Genomic DNA, 27,032 nt, shown 5'->3' with positions numbered 1-27,032 from the left:
CACTTATATTTGGATAAAATTCACTAGATGTGATTGAAAATGACAAACTCTGTTTTAGACCAGGTGCAGTGACTTTTTATTGGTCTGATTAACAATTGACATCACGAAGATGCTGCAAAATGATCTGTCGATCTTGGGCAGGTGTTGTGACCCTTGGTCACCAAGTTCGTGGCTTGTCATTGAGAGTGTGTCTGGTTATACTGTCTCACCAGGTTTGAAATTGCTGGCTGTGAGCACCCAAGACGGTGAGCCACACTACGCTTCCCAAGTCTAGCCTCCAACATGCCAACATGATTTTCTTTATTGCTTTTATTCAAGCTTGTAATTCAACAGCTGAAATCACTCCATATCCAGTGTCCAATCAACTGCCTCACTAATTAAGTGATTAAGTGCATATGCTTCAGTCATAGTCACTCAAGCATGTCATGGTCAAGGATGAATGATTGAGTGATTTAAAAAGAAACCAAAAACATTTTGTCAATGTCCATCATTTATATACCTTTTTTTTCGAAAATAAATGTGTTATAATAGTGATCCGTTTCTTTTGATACTCAGTATACAATATAAAATATATTAAAATGTTACCTCTGTTGTACCATTTGCAACTGTTACAGAATCATTCCATTGTCACCGTAGGGCCCCAACATTTACAATCATCTGAAGGTAACTCCAAACAATACTGGAAACTGTTTGTTCCACCAACAGCATAGTTTGAATTCTACATTTTAAAAAGCAAACTTCCAGGTGAGATTAAAGAAGGCAGTGCAATACGATATTCGATGTAAAGGCCAGCCTATCTCCTTTTCCAATGTAATAGAACCTATTTTTTATTTAAAAAAATAGGTTCCCATTACTTATTTAAATGTGGTTTTGAAGAAACTACAATAAATGTAACTTCTCTTAACAGCAAATCAACCATGTGATGTGAGGAAAAGTTAATTGATGTGTTAGCGTGGGACCTGGACATCTGCCCAGTGTTTACTTCCTGGTTTCACAGGATTCTGCTGTTTCTTTGCCCTTACTATAAATCTAACAGTTACATGATTGTACTAAAGTGCATGTCTTCTAGGGACTTGAGTAGAATCACCTCATTACCTGCTCGTCGAGGAGCACTTGTTTCTTTCATGAGGAGGGCTTGGCTGGCCTCCAGTGGAGGCTGTTAGCTACTGACCTTGTGGGGTAGGAGACCCTGAGGGGGAGGTCAGGTTCTTTTGTGCAGTTCAAAGAAAGGTGACTCTGCTTTCTGGGGATGTTCTTGAGTTACTTCACAGGATGTAAGAGGGAGTTACACAGGGAGTGAGAGAGAGAGAGAGAGAGAGAGAGAGAGAGAGAGAGAGAGAGAGAGAGAGAGAGAGAGACACTGAGACTGTAAGCAACAGCAGGCTTTCCTGCAGAAAAACTCTGATTACTGAACAGACAAAAGAAAGCTGTCCTCAGCTGCTGCACATTCATTGTCCCGACCTAAATGTATTGTCACTTTGCCAGGCAACGCTTGAGGAAAGATTGTGTGGACGGGAACATAATATGAAATTTGATCAGGATATCTATAAACAGACCTCTGTAATCTGCAGCCAAAAGGTGCTGCCGGGGTTTATGTTTGGGAGATGTTGCTGCACTCTACTAGATGAACAGCAAGGAACTATAATGTCTTCCATGGTTACTAACCAGATAAGGGGCATGGCCACATTTTTGTTGTATTGCTGTTTTGCATTTTAATGCAACTGTGGTGACCATCTTCATTTGTAGCCTTCTGCATGGTATATACTTTTTGATGCTGGTACAGCAGCAAAGTCTGTGACAGACTCTCTTTCAAAACCAGGGGGGGGGGGGGGGGGGGACGGACACCTGAAAGATGAATCAATAAGGATTCTGTGACCAGATTTACAGTGAAGAATCCTTTGCTGAGCTTCAGTTAACTTGACAGTGAATGTCTGAATTTTATTTGTATTTTTTAAGCGTGTATTCAGCTAAGTTACTGGAGAAGGACCATCCAGGGTTTTTGAATTTTTTACCTGAACAACAATGTGTTAGAGAAACCATGTCTGGATTAAAACCTACAGCATACCTCTTGCAAGGTAACAATTACATTTTGTTTCTCCGATTTTGTTTTATTTTTTAAAATACATTTTTGTAATTAGTCAACTTATCAGAAAACAGTAATATATATATATATATATATATATATATTGTGAGACAGCAGGGAGGGGGTTAAAACCTCTCTGCAGTAAAAACATGTGCGGAATGTTTTCTGTTAATTGTTTTATTGTTAATTATCACCTGCACCTGGCTATGATTGTAAATTAGAGCCAGGTGCAGGGTTTATAAGGAGAGCAGTCAGTCTGCTCTAGGCTGCTGAGTAGAAGGAGGCAGGAGAGGTGCTCTGTCTCCGAGTAGCCAGAGAAGAAGTAAGTGCGGTGTGACACCAGTGTGTTTTTGTAAGGACGGGAAAACAGCTTAGCTGTCCCGTGTTAGGAAGGGTGTTCCTGGAAGTTGAGTTAGTGCTCCAAGAGGAGCTAGGTGTTGTTTTGTGTTTGTTTCATTTTGTTTATTAAAAATAGCGCACTAGCGCTTAAAACTCAATTTCATTGTTCTGGGTCGTATTTTTAAAGGGGCACGAACCCGAGTAAGTTGTGCTTTGTCACATATGGTGGAGAATGCGGGCAGAGAGTGTGGGCACCCCTACGACCCAGAAAATGGATTTTAAAGAATTGATCGCAATGATCAATCGTAACACCGCTGCTCAGAAAGAGCAGACAAAGAAGTGGAGACAGGAGTGGGGGCTACCGGATCCGGAGCTGACAGAGCTAGACCTGCTACTCCAAAAGTGGGAGCAAGCAAGAGGTACCCCGCTGACTCCAGCTCCAGAGCCCAGAGGGGAGGAGCCGCCGCTTCCGGAGCCCAGAGGGGAGGAGCCGCCGCTTCCGGAGCCCAGAGGGGAGGAGCTGCCGCTTCCGGAGCCCAGAGGGGAGGAGCCGCCGCTTGCGGAGCCCAGAGGGGAGGAGCCGCCGCTTGCGGAGCCCAGAGGGGAGGAGCCGCCGCTTGCGGAGCCCAGAGGGGAGGAGCCGCCGCTTGCGGAGCCCAGAGGGGAGGAGCCGCCGCTTGCGGAGCCCAGAGGGGAGGAGCCGCCGCTTGCGGAGCCCAGAGGGGAGGAGCCGCCGCTTGCGGAGCCCAGAGGGGAGGAGCCGCCGCTTGCGGAGCCCAGAGGGGAGGAGCCGCCGCTTGCGGAGCCCAGAGGGGAGGAGCCGCCGCTTGCGGAGCCCAGAGGGGAGGAGCCGCCGCTTGCGGAGCCCAGAGGGGAGGAGCCGCCGCTTCCGGAGCCCAGAGGGGAGGAGGTGAAAAGCATACCTCCACCACAGCCCCGACCACCACCCCTACAGTCCAGTTCGGCGCCGCTGCGTCCAGTCCCTCACCCCTTGCTCCTGGACACCCTGCCGGTCTTCCTGGACCTCCCTGTGCTGGACCTGGAGCCCAGGAGTCTGCAGCACTGGCCACAGCTCTGCCCCTGGTTACCTGCTCCGCTCTCCCCGAGCACCCAGACGTCGCTGGGCTGCTGCCAGACGTCGCTGTTGCTCCCCCTGTTAGCTGCTTCGCTCCCCCTGGGTGATCGGACATCACTGCGCCAGTTCCCAGGGGAAGACCTGTGTCCACTGCGGCATCCTCCAGTGCCCCGGCCTACGCTTCAGTCGGCCCTGTTAGCCCGGTGGGGTCCCGTGTCGCCGGTTTGCGGTCCCTTCCTGGCAGCGCCGGAAGGACCGACCCATCCTCAAGCCCGCCCGTGGAAGAGGGCGGCAATGGACATTGCTGGACTTGAGGCTGGGTGGTCTTTTAAGGGTGGAGGGAGGTGGCCGTGGTATGGCCGGTGTCTTGAAAAGACATGGGGGGGGATGTGTGAGACAGCAGGGAGGGGGTTAAAACCTCTCTGCAGTAAAAACATGTGCGGAATGTTTTCTGTTAATTGTTTTATTGTTAATTATCACCTGCACCTGGCTATGATTGTAAATTAGAGCCAGGTGCAGGGTTTATAAGGAGAGCAGTCAGTCTGCTCTAGGCTGCTGAGTAGAAGGAGGCAGGAGAGGTGCTCTGTCTCCGAGTAGCCAGAGAAGAAGTAAGTGCGGTGTGACACCAGTGTGTTTTTGTAAGGACGGGAAAACAGCTTAGCTGTCCCGTGTTAGGAAGGGTGTTCCTGGAAGTTGAGTTAGTGCTCCAAGAGGAGCTAGGTGTTGTTTTGTGTTTGTTTCATTTTGTTTATTAAAAATAGCGCACTAGCGCTTAAAACTCAATTTCATTGTTCTGGGTCGTATTTTTAAAGGGGCACGAACCCGAGTAAGTTGTGCTTTGTCACAATATATATATATATATATATATATATATATATATATATATATATATATATATATAGTCCACTAATTATATGGAAAGTCTTTATTGGATATATAAAACAAGATTTTGTAGTTCTGAAGGGTGTGGCACATTCTCTTGAAAGTTAGGTACTGGTACAGTCATCTGGTGATTTAAGTATTAAGTAATGTAATACATGTACACTGTTTTATTATGGTTTGTATTTATAAATAATGATGCTAATTAAATAATAATGATTATGCTTAATGGTACAGTATTTAAAAAAGGCCTGTTAATAAAGTGCATATATCAAGTACTTTACATCATGAACTTCAAATTTTCTTCCTGAAATACTTTATATCATTAATTTCAGTTTTGTGTCTATTTAATATCACATTTTAATAGGATCACAGGAGCAATTTTGCTTTTCTTGACAAAAATATACATTTTGGCTAAAGTTTCTTATAGTTCACATTCTATGATTTTTAATATTTAAATGCAAGCTATGGGTTCATTACATATTCTACCTAGACCAAACCTAACCATATATAGCAGCTGTACAATATATACCTAAAATATTTCTTCAGTAGCATTAAATCAAATGGATGTGAGAACATTGCCTTTTCAGACCCAACAAGGGATCGGTTTTTAGTTTTCTTTTTCGATTTGCACCTTTATATTCTGCATTTTCGGCTTATGCATTTTTTATTGTACTTAGTGTTCATTACAGCTGGTGCTTTATTAGGAGCGTAGTGGAAGCTGTACAGTCACAGGAGTCCCCTGTTGCTTTGCCTTTCAAGAATCAGATTAGATGTGACCCTGTGCAACTCAGAGGGGAACGTGTGAAATTAACTGCAATTTACCCCATCTGAGAAGCATTCAAATCACAGGTCTTTCCCGAACAGACACTGACAGGTGAATAACAGGATAGAAACCATAAAACAGATTTTAACTATTTGGGGGTCTTTACATTTGCTCTCTCCTTGTTTAAGTTTTGATGTATACAGTAACTCATAAAATATCATCAACATGCAAATGCACCAGTTTTCTATGAGTAATAATTCAGTACATGGAGATCTGCAGCAATGTCGTGTCTATATAGTTGCAGAATACAAGTGGGTTCAAATAAAGAAGTAACTATTCATCACATTGAAATTTTTATTGTAATTTATACACATTTCAATATTCAAATTGCCTGTTTACTGGAATGTTTTGTGAAATGACTCAAATTGTTCTAGAAAATATTAAGCTACGTAGAAAAAAAACACCGTTCTAACAGTCTAAGTGGATACTGCTGGTCATATTTTGAAAGGTTAATCTTAGAAAATGACAAATAAACAGCTAAAAAGTGCGTAAAAGAAGAGGCCTTGAATTATGTTACTTAGTTGTTGGTTTCTAGTTTTGTTCTAGCTTTGGCTTTAAAAATATGTCCCTTTGTTACTTACTGAAAATGGGCAATTAGTAATGGAAGGCTATTCAAAAAACGTCTTAAAACATAAAAAAATAAAAACAGATCAGTGTGGACTTTGTTTTATTTATAATGTTGGAGGTTGTGAATTCTTAAATTTCGTGCCTGTATCAAATTCTTTCACACAAAGATATATTATGTATAAGCCTAAAACGGGAATCATGCTCACGCTCTAGGTTTTTTTTCCTGATGTTATAAATTGTTTATTAGTAGGTGTGTGAGGGCATACGCATTGTCCGGTGACAGAGTCGTAGATGAAATTAAGATCTGGTTTCAGACAGTCACATAGACTAAATTTGATGTCTGCTCAGCAGCGTTTCAAAACAGAGTGCTTCAGCACAGGGCATATAGTCACAGTTTCTATGGCAATGGCAGTTAAACTAAAATTTGACAAGGTTTATCTCTGTGTGTGTTAAAAAATTAGGACAACTATGGTGTGAGAGCTCATTACTGTGAGACAAGACAGATAGTTTGCTCATTTGTAATGGATCACTTGTTTTGTGGAACATACTGTAAGGGCCGATATGATTTAGGGTATAATGGTACAGTCATTTTTCAAAGGAAAACCTTGGTGGGGAGGAAAGGTATGCATGGGATGTACACATACTCTTTCTTTACAGATAATTTGGAAAAGTATCAATCTACTGCATAGTATAAGGATGCATTTTTCATGTTTTGCTGTTGCTTTAATATAATGTTCTTTACATAGTGATAATATTTATCTTTTACAACATTTCTGCTTCTAACTGTAAATATTTTGATGTTTCTTACTTGAGACTGATACAAGGTTACCGTATTGCTTCATGTTCATTGTTTGGGACAGTTCATACTTTTTAACTTACACCCCAATGCATGCTGGTAAGTGTATGGTGTGGTAAGTCCAGTCCTGCTTCTCTCAAAGAAAATAAGTAAAAGGTACCTGATACAGGTAAAAGGTACCAATATGCATTGTGATGGAGGTATAAAAACAAACAAAAAAAAATGTAACTGTTCCAAACGTTCCTGGTGAACATGGAGCCAAATAGTCTCCCTAGACATAACTTGAAGTTATCAATTAATATTGACCTTGTACTGCAGGGGTATCTATATTTGCACAATATCTCAAAATATCTGGCCTACCCATGGTCTGGATTAGTGTGTACAAGGCTGCAAATTCACATTCCAAACCAGGATATAATGTATATTTTGAGCACCCTTTAAGGATTATTGCACTTAATGTGCATATTTTTATAACAAATTTGCTGTAGTAATAGCTAGCATCATTACTACACTATCTGAGCAGGAAGAAATTTTGTAACACCCTTTAATATATGAGCCCCCATGTCTTATCCCGTGGTCCATTTGGAAATGAAGAGTGCAAGTATGCAGACACTGCTGGCTGTTTATTCTTACTGTGTTTAACTAAAAAGACTGATGTGACAGGTCTGACCCTCACAAAACAACCATTGACATATTCATCCTTGTAACACTGCAGACCAGGTGTCCATTTAATGGATGTCACATGTTTTTGATTGTATTCTGAAATATATATTTTCTATCAATTGCAACCCATTGTACATTTCAGTGGATTGTTATTAACTAAGTTAAAGTCAATATTGCACCATCTGCTGGCAACTGAGAAAACTACATCGCATTAAACTGAAGCATGGCATTGCATCGTCGAAGTAGCTCGCGTAAGTAAATGTTTTTGATTGTTTTAGATGTATTCTATTTTATTTGTTTTGCCATTTAATGTGATTTAAATCAATATTTAATTGTGATTGTTGTTAGATATCATACTTTTTATAAAGTTAATAAAAAACTCACAGTGTACATTGGGTCTGAAGCAGTACAATTGAAATTTGATAATTAGTTGGATTTTCTTTATTATTAGTTAAAAATGTAATAATCGGAGCAATGTAACAAGTTTTAAAAAAACATTTTTTTACTCAGGGTTTACAGCTCTGGAAGTCTTGGAATTTATGGCAGATGGAAATTTGTCTGAAATTGAATATTCGGACAGTAATGAGGAAGGCGATGAAGAAGTCAAAGCAGTTCATACACGTGGTGAGTGTTGTGTGGAAGTACTATATTTCCTGTGAACTTGTGTAATTATCGAATTATTATCCAAGGCTTGAATTTATCAAAATCTCGTTGGGCTGTCTACCTATTCCAATGTGCAGCTTTTAGGGAAGAAATGGGATGGAATTCGGACATTGCATGCAGTGGGGAAAAAAAGGACACGGGGTGATATGACTTCTTACATCCAGACCTAAACATATTTAATAATAATAATTATGATGTGAAACATAACTATAGTATTGTAATTATTATTATTTTTTTTTTTATTTATTTATTTATTTATTTTTTTTGATGAAAAATGTAGTCGTCGCCAATTATTTTTACCCCGGTTTTCACCCCAATTTAGCATGCCCAATTATTATCTGTATCCCCGGCTCACCGCTAGCAACCCCCCCGCCGACTCGGGAAACGGAGGCTGGAACACGCGTCCTCCGAAACGTGCTCCTTCCAAGCCGTCATTTTTCGCACTGCAGATCCACAGCAATGCCACCAGACCTATAGTGCCGGAGGACAAAACAGATCTGGCGGCTCCGCTGCAGAGCCACAGGCGCCCTATCGGCCACAGGGGTCGCTGATGCGTGGTGAGCCGTGGATTCCCCTGTCGACCTAAGCCCTCCCTACCCGAGCAGCGCTCAGCCAATTGTGCGCCGCCCCCTAGGAACTCTCGGTCACGGTCAGCTGTGACATAGCCTGGATTCGAACCTGCGATCTCCAGGCTATAGGGCACATCCTGCGAGGAGCGCCTTTACTGGATGCGCCACTCGGGAGCCCCTTAGTATTGTAATTATGATATTACTGTTTAGTTTTTTTTTCTTTCTTTTTTTGTGAATTACAGGACATGCAATGTATGCGGTGCATACAATGATGGCACGCCACTGGGTTCTATGATATCAATTGTATGTGTTACAAAAAATACTGCAGTAATATTGCAGTACAAATGCAATATTTTGGACACAGGAGTAATAATATAACTAATACCCATTATGTTTGCCTATTATGTAGGCATGTTGTTTTGTTTTATTTTGGGCAGTTATTTTAGCAGTTAAACTAAATTGATCAGTAATTATTAGAAATAATAACACTAACAGCTTTAGAATTGTTGATGCCATTGTATAATAGTATTTTCTGTTTTCAGTATGTAAATGCAGTTATTAAAATAAAAATACAGCTCATAAATAATAAATAAAATAAAAGAACAATAAGCCTACATAAAACCAAACATAAAGGGGTATTAGTTATATTATTACATTTGTACTGCAATACTACGGCAGTATTTTTATTCGCCATGTAATAAAATGCATGATATGATGCATTAGAGCGATTGTTCAATTAGGTTTCTAAGAACAAGAAAAAAACAGCAACACTGAAATGTAAGTAATGGTAATACAGTAGCCTTTGTTAATTTCAGGGGAGGACGAAGATGATATCCTGTAGGTGTAAGAAGAGATTGAGATTGAAGCAGGCAGTCCAGAAAAAGACAATGAAGAGAGAGAAACTGATGCACCACATGGCCCAGAGGGAGAACCCGATGCACCATGTGGACCAGACGATGAAATACTGGCCAGTATAACCAAAAAAGAAGAAATCAACTGGCATCACTATCCATTTAGCCCTGTTACAACTGCATGGGGCAATCCGTCTTGTGAAGGCAGTGGTCCTCTTCCCCCCTTTGAATACTTCAAAAAGTATGTGCCTGATTAGGTGTTCAAGCTGATGGCAGATATGACTAACTTATATGCTGTACAGAAGCAGACAACAAGTGCACATCCATGTATGAAATCCAAGCCTTGGTCGGCCTGCATTTGGTAATGGGGGTAATTAAGTTCCCTTGTGTGCGGATGTACTGGGAATCTAATGTGAATTTAGGTATTTTCACGGAGACCCTTTCCTGTGAGAGATTTTTTCAACTTCGCTCAAACTTGCATTTTGTCAACAACTTGGAGAGGCCAGAAGAAAACACAGATGTCTTCTTCAAAGCCTGCCCCCTTTATGAGTCTATTCGAAAGCGTTGTCTGTTGTCTGTTTCTTACTCTGGAGGTAGATCTCTGCATAGATGAGAGCAGATGGTGCCCTTCCAAGGAACACTCTCTGTAAAGGGGAAGCCCAAACCATGGGGTATGAAAATCTTTCTCCTCTGCAGCAGAAGTGGCATAACGTATTATGTCTTGATTTATCAGTGCAGCAAGACAGATATCTCTCCACAGAACAAAAAGAGATTAGGCCTAGGAGCTGCAGTGGTTTTCCACATCAGCCAGCAAGCTCTTCTTCACAACATACAATCTGTTAGAAATGCTGAAAGACAAGCAAATACATGCTGCAGGAACAGCAAGAGTCAATCGTTTTCCACCACTGAAGTCGGGTAAGGGGATGTCCAAGAAGGAACAGGGAAACTTTGATCAGGTGATGAACCGCGATGGAAAAATTGTACTAGTGAAGTGGTTTGACAACCAGTCTGTGCTGCTGGCTTCCAACTTTGTTGGTGTTGGTGAGATAGATGAGGTTGAGAGATGGGGGAAAAAAAAGAAATACGTGAAAATCCAGTGTCTAGAGGTTGTGAAGAAGTACAACAAAGCCATGGGTGGGGTGGGCAAGCTTGACCAGCTAATCAGCCTATACAGGACAAACATCAGGTCCTGTAAATGGACACTGCACATGGTCACTCATGGCTTCAACCTCACTGTGGTCAACAGCTGGCTTGAGTACAGAAGAGATGCAGATAGTTTAGCATTCCATCCAAATAAGTAATGGACCTCCTACACTTCATAATGAATGTGCCTCATCCAACAGGGTAAGCCAAAATCTTTGAAGAAAAGGGGACCCCCGGGCACTACATCCACACCAAGTCTCGAACAAGAGCCAGTGTTGAAGCGAGTACAAGCTGAGAGAAGACCAGTTCCAGAGATTCAAGAGGATTTAGTGGATCACATGAAAACAAACTACGACAGCAAAAAGGAGGCTACACGGTGCAAGAAACCATCTTGCAAAGGCAAAACGCATGAATACTGTGATAAATGCAAAGTACACCTTTGTTTTGTGCAGGAATTGTTTCAAGGCTGCTCACCACAAATAAAACCTCACCCTGAGGGCATTTGGAAGTTATTATTATTTATTTATATTATTTATTTATTTTTTTCTTCACAATGAATTATTACAATACTGTACCTGTAATCAATTTTTAACAAAAAATGAACAGATATATTTAACAATTTTTATTGTTTTCTTACATTGCAGAATAATTATATTAAACATACATTAAGCCAGCAAACTGTTTACAGGAGATAAATTATTTTAATTAAATGTTTTATTCATGTTTTTAAAATGCTAGTGGGAGAATTTCTCAATATGACTTTTATTTGTGTTATGATACTTTACAACTGTTCTTTCCATTTGTCCATCATAATGGACAACAAAAAAAGTAATAAAAAATAAATGAAAAAGACAATATTTCATTTGAGCCTTGTTTGTGGTAGCTATAAGAGTAGAAAAAAAATATACAAAATATTTCTCATGTGTGCAACTAAATTCAGGTCTGAAAGGGTTAAGGGCATTAAAGATGAAACTTTAAAATAGCATCAATATATTTGGAAAGGGCTAAAAGTTCTATGGTACTAGTATGTTGATATGTTGCCGAATTCAAAACACAAGCTTGTTACATTTTGCAATTAGAATAAGCGTATGAGTTAAGCAGGGCCGGCGCCAAGGGGGGGGAGGGGGGGCACCGGGGGCAATGCTCGCCCAAAGTCAAGCTGGTGCCCACCCAGTTTGACTCTTCGCCTTGATAAACAATTAATATACTATATAATCTGTAGAACATTTAGTGTTTTTTAGTCAGGTTTGTATTTATAGTAAGTTATCTACAACAAAGCCCACAGTGTCCGCCCCTGAGTTACCCCCTTCCGGATCCCTATGAATTTACGTACGCCGTACAACATACACACTGAAAAAGTAGGGCAGGGGGCGGGTCTTATGTGGCGCGAAGTGAACGTTTCACAGAAAACAAAGTCAATATTTTGTGAGTGTAAATTTAACCTCTACCATCTAGAGTTATGGATATTAGAAAGTGGATAAATAAAAACAAGTCTGATGCTGGCCATAAATCTGTATTGGAGACAAGCAGTGAGGAAGTTAACAGCCCTGATGAAAATCCTTCAGCCAGCTCAAACAACTTACAGGCCCTGGTAGCAGCAACAGCCCCAGATGATTTAGGTATGGAAAACCCAGCTCAACCAGACCTTAAGAAGTTTCCATCGCGCAGTTTTGGAGACAAAAAAAGATCATAATCTGTCTTGGTATAACAATAGGGAATGGTTAGAGAACTCCATTAAGTCAGATTCAGTTTTTTGTTTTCCATGCAGAAAATATGGATCTTTAACAGGAAATGCTGACCTTGCCTTTACTGTTAGTGGATATTGTGATTGGAAGCACGCAATTGAATCCAATAAAGGTTTAAATAAACATGCATTAAGTAAGGGACATGTTAGGGACCGGTGTGCGGGTGTAGATAAAAACTTCAAATGAAGACAAAAAGTATTTCTTTCTTTCTTTGTGCCAAGCTGGCTATATTTTATTATTCACAAGCAGTGCAGTGCAAGAACCTCAGAACATGTGGTTAACTGTGAATAACAGTGGTATCACAGATACAATCAAAACAAACAATACAAAACAAAAAATAACAATGTAGTGGCTATTCAAAAGCAGCTATAACCTGGTAAACAGATCCCACTAGCTCTGTACATGGTCACAACAGTCTCACAGACTCCCCTGGCAAGGCTGACCCAGGCTATTTATACCTTTTAGTCCCACCCCCCTGGAACATACCAAATTAACAAAGATAAACAACTAATACCAGCAAAATATTTCTTAAAATGCAGCATTTCAGTTTTTATTTTCTTTATTTCTTTTTCTAAAAACATAAAATGTTATACCAAACATTTTCCTATAAGAAAGGTACTTCCTTGGACTAATAAAACTTTCCAATTTAATGCTTCTCTCTCATCTATAACACGGTAAGCGCGGCCCCTTACTGAGATACACCTCCCAAACACACACACAGAATCAGTCTCCCAGCATGTGTTAAGTTTCACTTTCTATATCTGTTCCCAATCTCCATTAATAACATTATATCACCGCATTACCCCATTTACTGCCCTAAAAACGAACCCAATCCTTATTCTCCAGATTAAAGTTAAAAGTAAATTGTTTATTTGCTAACAACAGAGACGCTGCGAGATCAACGCATCTAGGCCTCCATTCATTGAGATCGCTGTCCCTGTACGACTAGCCATTCAACTACTACCTGTATTTCACTTTGATTTTCTATTTATTTATGTATTTATTTTTTCCAGGAATCCGATCAACTCCACCTCCTGACGGACCCCAGACCCCGACGCCCCTGTCTGGTAAGTACGCTCATCTTTTAGAGCACATTTTATTGTTTTTTCAGAATTTCAAAAAAAACTGTATACATAATTATATGTATACAGGTTTTTTCTTTTAAAACTGTATACATATAAGGAAGTCTGTATTGCGATGTGTTCACTATATACAATGTTTATAATGTCTTTGAGCTGGGAATGGAATTCAGTCCATTACAGGACATCTACACTGTATGGCTGTTTGGAATGAAAGAAAAGTACGAGGTGCTCTGGGAAAGGCTGTATCCACCCTTGTGAATACCAGTCAGCTTGAGAGGAATATCGGTACTATATGGCTGCAATTATTGACATGATTGAATTCCTTGCAGTACACGAACTGCAGTTCAGGGGCAGTGACGAATCTGTTGACACTGCGGATAGATCTAGTGGAGTCTTCCTGGGTTTATTCGAATACACTTTAAGAAAAGATCCAGAGCTGGCAAAAGTTTACCAAACTATACCAGGCAATGCTAAGTGCACCTCGCACGATATACAAAATGAAATAATCAAAATAATGTGTGAAACTGTGAAGGAAGAGATAGTACGAGAACTCGGGGATTCGTGGTATAGAGTAAAAACTGGTTGTGAAAACATCTCGATTTGTAGTTCGCTTTGTAACTGCGAATGATGAAATCAGGGAAAGGAAATGTTTGTAATGATACTCCGTTGAATTCTCACACTGTTCTTTTATTAAAGTACTATTCATATGGTAAAATGTGTAAGTCTTGTTCCCCTGTGGCCGATAGGGCGCCCGTGGTTCTGCAGTGGAGCTGCCAGATCTGTGTTGTCCTCTGGTACTATAGGTCTGGTGGCATTGCTGTGGATCCGCAGTGCGAAAAATGACAGCTTGGCAGGAGCATGTTTCGGAGGACGCGTGTTCCAGCCGCCGTTTCCCGAGTCGGGGGGGGGGGGGGGTTGCAAGCGGTGAGCCAAGGATACAGATAATAATTGGGCATACTAAATTGGGGAGAAAACGGGGGTGAAAAAATTGGCGACGAATGAATGAAAAATATGAATAAATGAAAAATACTCTGGCTTTTTTCCAATCTGGCCCCCTTAAATTTAAAAAAACTAATTGAAGAGCCCTGCTCTAACTAAGGCAACTGTACAGGATATACGAGAAACACATGCAAGCAGTTTCACAGCAAGTACAGCATAAACCAGTCTGCACTGTTGCAGATGAAACTACAGATGGGATAGATAAATGTCCTGAACATTGTATTTAATTTGTAATTTTATGAAAATTTTATATTTTTGTAGTTATGCCCCTCGTTTGACATCTGTATATTGTAATGCCAGCAATAAGCTGTTTTTTCAAAACACCTTTATTTGTTGACTGACCTACAGTACATTGTTACTAGTGGACTGCTTTAAGAAAGATTTTCCTGAAAACTACAGTATCTGAGGGACGTGTTGTTTTGCTTTAGTTTTATTAACGTTAGTTTGTCAGTTACTTTATTATTATAGTTTATTAACCACCCAGCTGCTTACTCCATGATTTCAACGTGGAGCGCAAGCGAGACCAAATTTGTCACTCCCATGAGAATAGCGTGCAGGGTGTTATGTGTCCATCTGCAAAGTTTAACGTGTCTTTTCGATGTGGTACACTAAATAAATAAGCAGACTATATGGTACTATAGTCTGCAGTTTTGTTTTTCGCTGGCAGAAGAAATGTGCTGCAGACCATCCATAGATGAGCAGTAAAAAAAGATGGATGCTTACTACAGCGAATGAGATGTGGGTATTTATGTCTTTATTGATGTTACAAGGGGTTGTAAGGATTTATTCTGCTGATGTACACTTCACAGATAATAATGCCTATAACAACAATACACCCCCGTACCCGAATGCTGCCACTGGAAGAAAAAGTATGTTATTTTGTGATTTACACAAAAGATTTACCTCCACCAAAACAAGTACAGTGCTACCAGCACGGGTAGCATGTGTTATTCTTCTTTCTTTCATTTTCGTTTCCAATATTTCCCCTCTCTCTCACTCGATCCTGTTCCTCCTCCTTGAACACCCACCCAACACAGACAAAATAACAACCTTATATACACGTGCACATAATAATTACAAACTGTCAACCAATAATTACATTTAGAATTCACTCACATGCACCCAGGTGTTTCTCCATTTAGCCCTAGCAGCTTCTGGGAATTATTTATTTATTTATTTATTTTTTTTAAAGGCCTTCGGCCGTAACACCCGTCCCATGGACTACAAAATTACACCACCCAGTGCTTATACCGGCAGGGGTCTCGTCCTGCAACATAAGGGTAATGGTTTTCATTGATGAGCACTCTTAATTATAAATATCTCCCAGACGAGTTCAAGATCATATTGATAACAATCGACAATAAAACATGCAACACTCAACTTCTTTTATGAAATTTATCAAAAGCTTAACAAAATAATATGGTACAAAAGACAGAAAATATTAGTATCAACAAAGCACAAGTCAGAACATTAATCTCAGCCAGCAATAATATTCAGATAATATCTCAGCTTCAGTGTAAATACCAATTACATGTAAAAACAGGTATTTATCAATTGTCTATAGTTTGTCATTTGTTTTAGTTGTACTTCTTATTGTATTTATTTTTTGTGTACACTTTGGGCAACAGAATCAAAGTGCTCATGAGACGAGACAGGACAGGGTTAATTTAAAATATTAACGAAGAATGTTTATCAGCTAAAAAGCCCCAGGGTCATTTGTGAATTTAGAAAGAAGCCTTTACAGTGACTACCAAAGAAGATGGAAGTTAGAGAAGGGATGTTTAAAATTTCTACTAAAACAATTATTGGATGATACCAACTGAGCCCAGCTGTTACAATGGGAATTGCGATTAACACTTAGTTTGTTCTGTTTTCTGGGTTTAAAGAAAGAATGTTAGTGTGTTTCCAGCGAGATGGTAGAATATATGTTTTAGTGAGTTACTTTTATCACCATTTTTTTAAATTCCTTAGTTAGTTAAAGAATGCTGATTGGTTGGCAACCACTGTATAATTACAGAATTTACAACAACTGATCTGCTGAGTGCTAGGCTAGCATTTCACAGTGAATTTAGAAGACATTTTTGTTGCCATGGACAGGAAGGATAAAAACATGATTCTATATGTAAAATACTTAGCAAAACAGTAGTTCCCTTTCAAGTCGAAAATAACCATCAAGGTATGGGATATTGCCGTCAGGCAGTAGGGATTGGCTGAGCTTTATAGCAAAGCTGCCGATAGGCCTCTGCGCGAGCTGCCGTGTAAGCCCGCCCCCTGGGAGCTTACTATACGCAGCACGCAGAGACTCTCTTCCTCTTTTGTCTTCAGCATTGGTAGCGGTAGGTAATAGAGCTGGTAACTGATTGTACTCGCTAAGCTTAGGCTTGAGAAGCTGGTTATTGCCCCTTCTCTAAGTTTATTTCAGTTACACTCTTCGGAGTGATTATTATTTGTTTAAGGATTATATAAATTGTTTTACATATATATATTTCCTTCATGCTTTGCTTCGGCATCGCGTTGTCTCGTGGTCTCCGTCTTTCCTGTGTTAATAATTATTTTATAATTATTAGTGTTGTGTTTTTGGTTTTTTTGTAAATAAAATTGTATATATTGTGTATATATATATTTTGTGAAGGACGCGCGTTGCGTTGGCCTCGGCCTCGAGCGTATCTGCAGCCCCGGTCTTGCCTTGGCTAGACCACGTGTGTGGAGCCTGCACTGCAGTCTCCCACATACTACCTCTGCGGTGTGTTCCACCAACCGCGTGGTAGCTGTACTGTGCCCACATATCATTGTGCCCCAGTCACATATCACTATCATATAGTGCTGCTGCAGCGTCCCGAAAAATAAATAAATAAATAAATAAATAAATTCCCATTCACTGCACAGAGGAAGACGACCACAAAGCGCAATTCCCCAGTACCAGCAGGTAAGTAGTGCACAGCATCCAGGACACTGTACCAGCACTTAGCGTCTCCGCTCTGCGGGTCAGCTGACGCTTAGGCGTCTGTGCTAGCGTTCTACGCTCGGTACTCATGCTCCGGCGTGCTCCGCTTCGGCGCTTTGTGCAGCGCTTCAGCGCTTGGTGCTAGCGTGTCTGCGCTTGGGGACTCGGTGCTCGACGTGTCGGTGCTTGACGCACGCACTTTGGTGCTCGGCGCTCGACGCTCGGTGCTTGACGCGTCGGCGCTCGACGCACGCACTTCGGTGCTCAACGCACGCAATTCGGTGCTCAACGCTCGGCGCACGCACTTCGGCGCTCGACGTTCGGTGCTTGACGCGTCGGCGCTCAACGCACGCACTTCAGGTGCTCGACGCTCGGCGCTTGATGCACGCACTTCGGTGCGCGGCGCTTCGGCACTCGACGCACGTACCGTCGGTGTTTGACACTTCGGCGTTCGACGCATGCACATCAGTGATCGTGCACTATGTCGAGCTTTCACCGATGCGTGACCTGCCAGGCCAAGTTGCCTGCCAGCGATCTGCATGATGACTGCGTAGCGTGTTTGGGGCCAGAGCACGCCGCATCTGCCTTGGCGGATAAGGCATACTGCCATCTATGTGCGGGGTTCCAGACACGCACCCTTCGCCAGAGAGCAAAGAGGGCGGTTGGGGGTCATTCCCCATCCTCGGGGTCGTCCCATACTATCTCGGCCCCGCCGTCGTCTGTTATGACGCCGTCGATGGCGTTGCAGCTCTCCAGGAGCCCATCCTCCCAGCTTACAGCTGGTCAGAGGTCCCCAGCCAGGCATGCTCGGGAACGTTCCCGCAGCCCCTCCTCTCGCGGGGCACATCCCCGTCGGGAGTCCAGGTCGAGATCTCGATCACCTCGCCGTAGAAGGCACTCTCGCTCCCCTCGACGGGGCAGGCGACATCAGGACAGATTTGGAGTGGCTGAGCTCACCTCCAAAATGTCAGTTTATGGAGGTCATGATGGGACAGCAATCCCTCCTCATGACCTTAGCGAACGTGGCGCCTCGGGTTCCAGAACAATCGGCCGGGCCCATCGCTAATCAGCCGGTGGCTCCTCCACCAGTGGCTCACAGCCAACCCCAGGAAGTGTGGGATGTCGATGCGGTCTCAAGGGACGCATCCGACGTAGAGCCCTTATTGGAGGAGGAGAGCACAGAGGCCGAGGTGGCATCCCAGCACTCTGGGCAGGACGACCCTGAAGTGCTGGACACTAATGACCCTATGTGGTCAGTGGTGGAGAGGGCAACCCGTCACTTGGGCGTGGACTGGCCCATGTTAGAGCCAACACGATGCTCCCTATTTGAGTCGCCGTCAGCCCAGTCCCTTCAGTCCAGGATGCTACCGGCATTCCCGGATTTTATTAAGGAGGTGCAGTCCACCTGGGGGGCCCCGGCCTCCGCCCCTGCAACTTCTCGCAAGGCTTCGGCCTTCACAATGTAAGGGGCGGGCGAAGCTGGGTTAGCGTCCTTCCCACCGGTGGGCGCTGCGTTCGCCGCGTTGGTGAAGGCGCCAACATTATCGGGGCTGACTAAGGACCCTTCGTGCCCTAACAGGAAATGCAAGATCACGGAGACCCACCTGAAAAAGGGGTACGCCGCGGCTACAGAGGCAGTCAGGCTGTGTAACGTGGCCAGCCTCCTGACGGTCTACCAGGCGGCACTCATCCGGGATCTGCCTGAGTGCCCCTCCGTTGCCCTTAGGACCGAGCTGGGCACAATTGCTCAGCTGTTGGTGAAGCTGGCTCAATTGAATGCGCGAGAGCAGGGCAGGAGCATCGCTTCTCTTGTGGTGGCAAGAAGGCAGCTCTGGCTCTCGCAGGCGAGGGTACAGGAGCCTGATAAGGTCCCATTGCTGGATGCTCCAATTTCACCGGGGCACACGTTTGGCCCAGCAGTTGCGGAGATGCTGCAACGCTCCGTCAAGGCGCGTGAGGCGTCGCAGCAGTTGGCAAAGATGTGGCCAAACAAACTTTTCCAGCCAAGGTGGCCGCAGGAGCACCAGTGGCGCAGAACACCGCCACAGCAGCAGGCGCAACCACGGGGTAGTAAGACCTCCCCTTCAGGTCCATCAGTGCGCGGCCAACCCGCATTTGTAAGCCCGCAGCGCGGAGGGTGGCGCCCTAGAGGAGGTGGCAGGCCACGCCCTCGTGGCTCTGGCCAGGCCCCTCGCGAACGAGCGCAGCCGAAACAGCCCTGAAAACTCCAGACAGCTGTTAACCCACCCCTACACTGTCCCACAGCTCCAATTCTGGCAACAATGCACCAACGACATCTGGGTATGCAAAACTATATTCACCGGGTACACCCTTCAGTTCCAGTTAAAACCTCCCCCCTTCCGGGGAGTGGTGGTAACTGCAGTGAAGGACTCGGTTCAGTCCTCAGCTCTGAATGTGGAAATACAGGCATTGCTCAGGAAGCGTGCCATTCAACAAGTAGACCCTGCTCTGATCGACTAGGGGTTCTATTCCAAATACTTCCTGATGCCCAAAAAGGACGGCGGGCTCCGGTTATTTTCTCTTTCAGGGAACCAGGGTTGCATCCGCAACCTATCGTTCAACAGAGAAACTGCAAATCTGCATGACTAGCAAAGAAAGATTGCAGAGCATATACGTGTCTGGGAGTTTTGCTGAAGCATCAAAGACAGGAGATTTTAAGTGATGAATCAAGAACATCCAGTAAACATCAGTCATAATGAAAGGATGTTTCTTTTCGAAGTTCCACCAGGCAGAAGGGAAGGTGAGGGTTCAATGTAGCACAAAGTAAATTGAATTAATATGGTAATAAACACAAGAGCTGAACAGGTCTGGATTGCATTTATTGAGATTTGATAATAAGATTTATCCAGTTTCAAGTGTATTAAGATAATTAACTAGATGTGTATATCTATGATGAGGATTTCAGTTTTAATTAAAAAAGGGGTTATCAGCAACATTACAAGCCGCGCACAATTAAATGCGATGCGGCTTGGTTGAAGGCTACCAATGTTGAACCATGACATTCACATTAGAAATGGAAAATCATATTAGAATGAATCAGAATATCAGCTTGTGGGAAGCAGGATTGGAGCAGCTGGGAGGTCACCAAAAGATACATCTTATGAATACGTGCACACCTGGTTCAGTAGCATGGGTTATCAAAGACAATGAAAAGATACACCTCATGAATACGTGCATCTACAGTGCCTTGCATAAGTATTCACCCCCCTTGGACTTTTCCACATTTTGTAGTGTTACAACCTGGAATTAAAATGGATTTAATTAGGATTTTTTTGTCACTGATCTACACAAAATAGTCCATAATGTTGAAGTGGGGAAATAAATCTACATATTTTTCAAAATTATTTACAAATAAAAAACTGAAAAGTCTTGATTGCATAAGTATTCAACCCCTTTGCTGTGACACCCCTAAATAAGCTCTGGTGCAACCAATTGCCTTCAGAAGTCACATAATTAGTTGAATGGAGTCCACCTGTGTGCAGTTAAAGTGTCACGTGATCTCAGATTAAATACACCTGTTTCTGGAAGGCCCCAGAGTTTATTAGAGAGCATATCTAAACAAACAGCATCATGAAGACCAAGGAGCTATCAAAACAAGTCCGGGATAAAGTTCTGGAGAAGCACCAATCAGGGTTGGGTTATAAAAAAATATTCCAAACTTTGAACATCCCCCGGAGCACCGTTAAATCCATTATTAAAAAATGGAAAGAACATGGCACAACTGCGACTCTGCCTAGAGAAGGCCGTCCACCAAAACTCAGTGACCATTAGTCAGAGAAGCAACCAAGAGGCAAATGGTAACTCTGAAGGAGCTGGAGAGATCCATAGCTGAGATGGGAGAAACCGTCCATGGGACAACTATAACCCGGACGCTCCACAAAGCTGGGCTTTATGGAAGAGTGGCGAGAAGAAAGCCGTTGCTGAAAAAAACCCATATCAAATCCCGTTTGGATTTTGCCAAAAGGCATGTGGGAGACACAGCAAACATGTGGAAAAGGGTTCTCTGGTCTGATGAGACCAAAATTTAACTTTTTGGCCTTAGCGCAAAACACTATGTGTGGCGCAAACCCAGCACTGCTCATCACCCTGAGAACACCATCCCCACGGTGAAGCATGGTGGTGGCAGCATCATGTTATGGGGATGCTTTTCATCGGCAGGGACTAGGAAACTGGTCAGGATTGAGGGCAAGATGGATGGAAGCCAAATACAGGGAAATTCTAGAGGAAAACCTGTTTCAGTCTGCAAGAGACCTGGGACTGGGGCGGAGGTTCACCTTCCAGCAGGACAATGACCCTAAACACACAGCCAAAGCTACACTGGAGTGGTTTAAAAACAAGAACCTGAATGTCTTAGAATGGCCCAGTCAAAGCCCAGACCTCATTCTGATTGAGAATCTGTGGCAAGACTTGAAAATTGCTGTTCACCAACGGTCCCCATCCAACTTGACAGAGTTTGAGCAATTTTGCCAAGAAGAATGGGCAAAAATTGCAGGATCCAGATGTGCAAAGCTGGTAGAGACTTACCCAAAATGACTCACAGCTGTAATTGCTGCCAAAGGTGCTTCTACCAAGTGAATACTTATGCAACCAACAAATGTCTTTTTTTTGTTTAATTAATTTTGTGTCATAATAAAAAAAAATGTGCACCTTCAAAGTGTTAAGTATGTTGTGTAAATCAAATGGTAAAAATCCCAACTAAATCCATTTTAATTCCAGGTTGTAACACTACAAAATGTGGAAAAGTCCAAGAGGGGTGAATACTTATGCAAGGCACTGTAGTTCAGCAGCATGGGTTAGCTGATTCCACTGGTGCACAAGAGCTCCCCTGCGGCAACTGCAGTACCTTCCCATCAAAGACAATGAAAAGCCAATGCAGACCATTCCCCTTTACTGCCTTAATTTGTGTAATGGTAATTCAAATGTTGTTATACAGGTCTTGCATAACAAAACAAACCTTTTAAGTTATAACGCAATATTTTCTTCAACAAATGACAAAGTAGTCACTTTGGAAACATACCTCATTTCCTGATTTTCTGAGCTTGCATACTTTGAGGGAATGTGCAGGAGGCTTGCCTGGCCCTGACCTCCCGACCTGGAGCCTTTTAAAGGGATACTGACAGTGTGAAAACTAGGAGTGTGTTGGGGCTACAGTATGCCACAGTAGATTGTCTGAACTGTTTTTTAGGCAACACTAAATTTAAGGCAGTTATGTTCAACATGCACTGTAGCAGGATAGACAGATAGGTAGACATTATGGATGGGATTTTTTTTTTTTAAATCACCAGTGTTACTGTTTTGAGCTCAGTATAGTAACGACAGCTTTAGTAGCAAGTAATTTTCAAACTAAATTTGTTAATAAAATCAATCCGTTAATGCTTTGAAATTGAGTTGATGAGGTTGTTAATGAACACATTTCTCGTTAATAAGCTTAACTGTCGCAGGTCACGTACATCACTTCCTGTCAATGACTAGATAAGGGGAACTCGTTAATCAAAATGCATGTTAACGAGATCAAGAAAAATGAATGGAAGCATAATTCGCTCTTATGGAAACAACTAGCGTACAGGGAGACGGCTCTCCCACCAGCAAGCAGCAGCCAAATGGAAATAAATATATCTATTTTGTGAACTTCATTTAAAATGTAGCATTTTGTCCACAATGTACATTTATTTAGAACACTTCACATATAAAATGCTGACTTACGATTATCTGGCGTGTGGGGAAAAAAAAAAAAAAAGGACGACACAGATTAAAAAATAAATAAATAAAGTTAACCCCCCACTAGTCATTTATCCTCATTCGGGGGGGATATTTTGACACCGCTTACTAATATACAGGTCTTTTAATGTGCATTTTGCAATCTTTTCTTTTTGTTTTGTATGGGGGGGGGGGGGGGGGTCACCTATGTAGGCTTGGTTGGAATTTATTTTTTTATGTTGACATCTACTTTTATATGTATTTTAGTATGTTTGATTGTATGCATTAACAACTGATCAGGCAGGAGTTGAGAGAGTACCTATGATTGGTCATTTCAAGTGGGAGGGTGGGGGGTGTTATTATGACACATCAATATGCGGGATTGGCTAAAACTATAGGCTGTGCTGCAATTGGTACACTACTGCATCAGTCACTCACTGTTAGAAAGTAAGATAAATATCATTGAAAGATCTCTAAGAAGCTAATTACAGAGAATATAAAATGTCCCCATTTTCATCTGAATCCCCCTCATTTAAAAAATATTTTCCTCCACATATTCCCCCATGAAACCTTTCCCCCACAGTTTTCCCCCCATGGCTTTGATTTTCCCCCACAAATGGGGGATTTTCCCCCAATCTGGCAACACTGGCCTTGCGCTGTAGCGCAGACACTTTCTGAGCTGCTTGCAGGCTAACGGGCACACCCCCTAGCCAATCAGGACCTCCCTATCAGCTCAGCCCTGTGCAAGCTTGCCTGTTTACTTGGTTGCCTGGCAATGAGGACAGGGTTCTCCCTGTCACAGCCCTCTTTCCTCTCAGAAGGATAAGGAGATGTTGCCATGCTACAGCACGATATTGTTGCGAAATCATGTCCTGGGTTTATATGTCCTATATCTCCCTTCCTATTTATCTTAGCTGCTGAACTTTTAGCTATTCATATAAAACATTCCACGCTTCAAGGTATTAAAATTAGGGACTTGGATCTGGTTATGTGTCAATTAGCTGATTATACCTCTTTATTTGTACACAATCCAAGTCAAATTTCTCTGCTTATAAAGAACATTTCTGTATTTTCAGCTTTAGGTTTAAAATTAAATGTTAAGAAATGTGGGCTTTTAGCTATTCGTGATACCCCATTAAAAGTAATTTGTGGTACTGAAATTAAAGATAAAGTTAAATACCTTGGGATTCTAGTTAGTAAAGATAAATAGTGTAGCAATTCTCATAATTTTCAAGATGAATAAAGAAGAAAAAAATGTGCTTTTGATAACTGGTTGAGAAGAGATCTGTCTATTTACGGTAGGATACTCCTTTCAAAACCAGAAGGCATTTCTAGAATTGTATACCCAGCTCTCTTTCTCCCTGTGACTCCCCAGCTTTGTAAATCTGTAGACAGTCTGCTGTTTAAGTTTATTGGCGTAATAAAACTGAATATATAAATAGAAATTTGCTTTGTATGAAATTGAACGAAAGGGGGTCTAAATGCAATATCTTTCTCTTCCATCAATTAACTTGATTAAAAAAATGTTGTGTGACAAGGGTTCCATCTGGTTTATGATTCCCACCTTAATGTTTAAAAAATGTGGTGGTTTAAAATTTCTGTTAAAATGTGATTTTGATATTAGAAAACTTCCCTTGACATTATCTGATTTTCATGCACAGGCACTGGTTTCATGGAAGATAATTTTCCAAACATAACTTTTGACCCCACAAATACTGTATATGGAATAGCCAGTTCATTATTTACAAACGTCATTCCTTATATTTTGAAAATTGGGCTAATAAAGGACATTATATTTCTAATAGATTTATTCAATAAAGATGGATCACTGTTAAGTTGTATTCAGTTTTTAAATAAATATAATTATCCCTTTACAACCAAAGATTATGCAATTGTTTTTGACGCCATACCTTCAACCTTATGTACTTTATTACAACACCATTTACTTCATAATTCTATAAGCCATAATGCCTTACCTTCTTTAGTTATTGATGGTAAGGATCTTCTAGGTAATTGTAGTAATACATTTACTCGTAATCGTTGCTTGCCCCAGTATCACATTTCAAAATCTAAACTTTATTGGGAACAGATTTTGGGACCTCTAAACTGGTCATTTTCCTGGCTAATACCTTATAGATTTGCAATTAATAATAAGGTAAAATAAATTCATTTTAAAATAGGTATTCTCCATGTAGTAAATGTATCTCTAAATTTAATCCCTAGCTTTCCAGTGCTTGTGCATTCTGTGGTCAAGAATCTGTGATTACACTAAGTCTTTCTGGACTGATGTTTCATTGTTTATTTTAAGGAAAACCTCTCATTTTGTTTCATTTGACATAAAGAATATTATCTTTGGTTATGAAGAAAATGTCAGTAAGCTATCCAGTTTTGTTAACTGCATTATTTTATTGGGAAAGTTTCATATTTATAAATCAAAATTTACAAACAATAACCCTTCTTTCAGGCTTTTCAAACAAGACCTAGACAACTTTAAGAATACTATGGATTGTTCTTTAAATCCCAAAATGATTTACACCCGATCTTTGTTATAATTTAAACCTAACATATATATATATATATATATATATATATATATATATATATATATATACACGCTAACTTCACTATAACAAACCCTTCTTATAACGAATACCCGTTTTTAACGATCCCAATGCAAATTAGCCCTATTAGAACGATCACACGCAGGATCAACCCGGATACAACAATCTCAGTACTGACTGACACTGAGGCTTTAAATAGGACTACTACTGAGAGGCCACACTTTCTGTGAGCTCCTCACTTCCCCCATTAAAAACTTATAAAAACAGTTATTTCAACTTTTTATTTTGGAATTCTTTTTACAAATTCACTGAACTTCCTCCAGTGTCAAGCGTGTTATTTTCTCAGTGAAAACAAAGACCATGGTTCACTAATTCAAAGATAACGCTAATTCAAAGATTACCTTTTGTAGTACGAATCATGCATGACGAATGCAATCGTTGCCTGTCAGTCATCCTCACACAACGGGCGTGAGGAGCAATCTATGCTGGATAGTTTTTTCAAGAGAAAGGCCATGTAATTACTGTATTCAGCATGTAAGTGTGTATTCTTTCCTTTTTCATTTCTTTACTGTTTTCTTTTAATCATACCACGGGGGAATTAGTGTAATTTATATGTGGAAACGGGTTTGTTTTGTGGGCTTTGTGGAGTTGTTATGTTTGAGAAGCCAGTGAAGAGTCTTGGGAGATGGTACGACGGGGATCTAAAGGACACAGTTCGTGTGGGAGAAGTTAGACAACAAGCAGTGGAAGGGTTGAAGAGCATAGACAGCTGCGCTCTACCAGGTAAACTAAAACTCTGGTGCTTTCAGTTTGGTCTACTGCCGAGGTTGCTGTGGCCACTGACTGTGTACGAGGTTTCTTTGACAACAGTAGAGAAGCTGGAAGCTTTAATCAGTTCATACATCAGGAAATGGTTGGGAGTTCCACGCTGCCTCAGCAGAGTGGGACTTTATGGTAAAGGAATACTGCAGCTACCAGTCTCTGCTCTAACCGAGGAGTTTAAGTGCGCCAAGGTCAGACTGGAAATGACATTAGTAGAGTCACGCGATAAATGCGTAAGGGAGGCAGCACCTGTGTTGAAAACTGGAAGAAAGTGGGCGGCAAAGAAAGCTGTGGAAGATGCAAAGGCTGCCCTTCGAATTGGTGATATCATGGGGCAAGTTCAGCATGGAAGAGGGGGTCTTGGTTTCAGTTCAACTCCTCCGATATGGCACAAGGCGGCCCCAGCTCAAAGGAGGAAGCTGGTAGTCAACGAGGTGCAAAAGCAGGAGGAGAGGATGAGGTGTATAAAGGCCATTTCCCAGGCCAAACAAGGAGAATGGATGAGATGGGAGAGTGTGGAACAACGCAAGATTGGCTGGCAAGACCTATGGTCAATGGAACAGAGCAGGATCAGTTTCCTCATCAGGTCAACATATGATGTTCTCCCATCACCACAGAACCTAAACCTCTGGGTAGGAGAGGATCCCTCATGTCCTTTGTGTTCATCACCTGCAACATTAAGGCACATTTTGACAGGATGTAAGGTG

The 27,032-nt window shown here is 41.8% G+C and overlaps 1 protein-coding gene across 1 annotated transcript in view; it reads left to right on the top strand.

Moving 5' to 3' along the window:
* LOC117400038 (genetic suppressor element 1-like) overlaps window positions 1-27,032 on the top strand; it is a 147,128-nt gene that overhangs the window by 27,510 nt on the left and 92,586 nt on the right. The window contains exon 2 of the mRNA XM_059022604.1: window positions 13,213-13,266. Coding sequence (XP_058878587.1) covers window positions 13,213-13,266 — 54 coding nt within the window. The remainder of the gene's footprint in view (window positions 1-13,212; window positions 13,267-27,032) is intronic.

This window comes from Acipenser ruthenus, chromosome 4, assembly GCF_902713425.1.
Source record: "Acipenser ruthenus chromosome 4, fAciRut3.2 maternal haplotype, whole genome shotgun sequence".
NCBI classification, from domain to species: domain Eukaryota; kingdom Metazoa; phylum Chordata; class Actinopteri; order Acipenseriformes; family Acipenseridae; genus Acipenser; species Acipenser ruthenus.
This window is presented reverse-complemented; position numbering and strand designations above follow the sequence as displayed.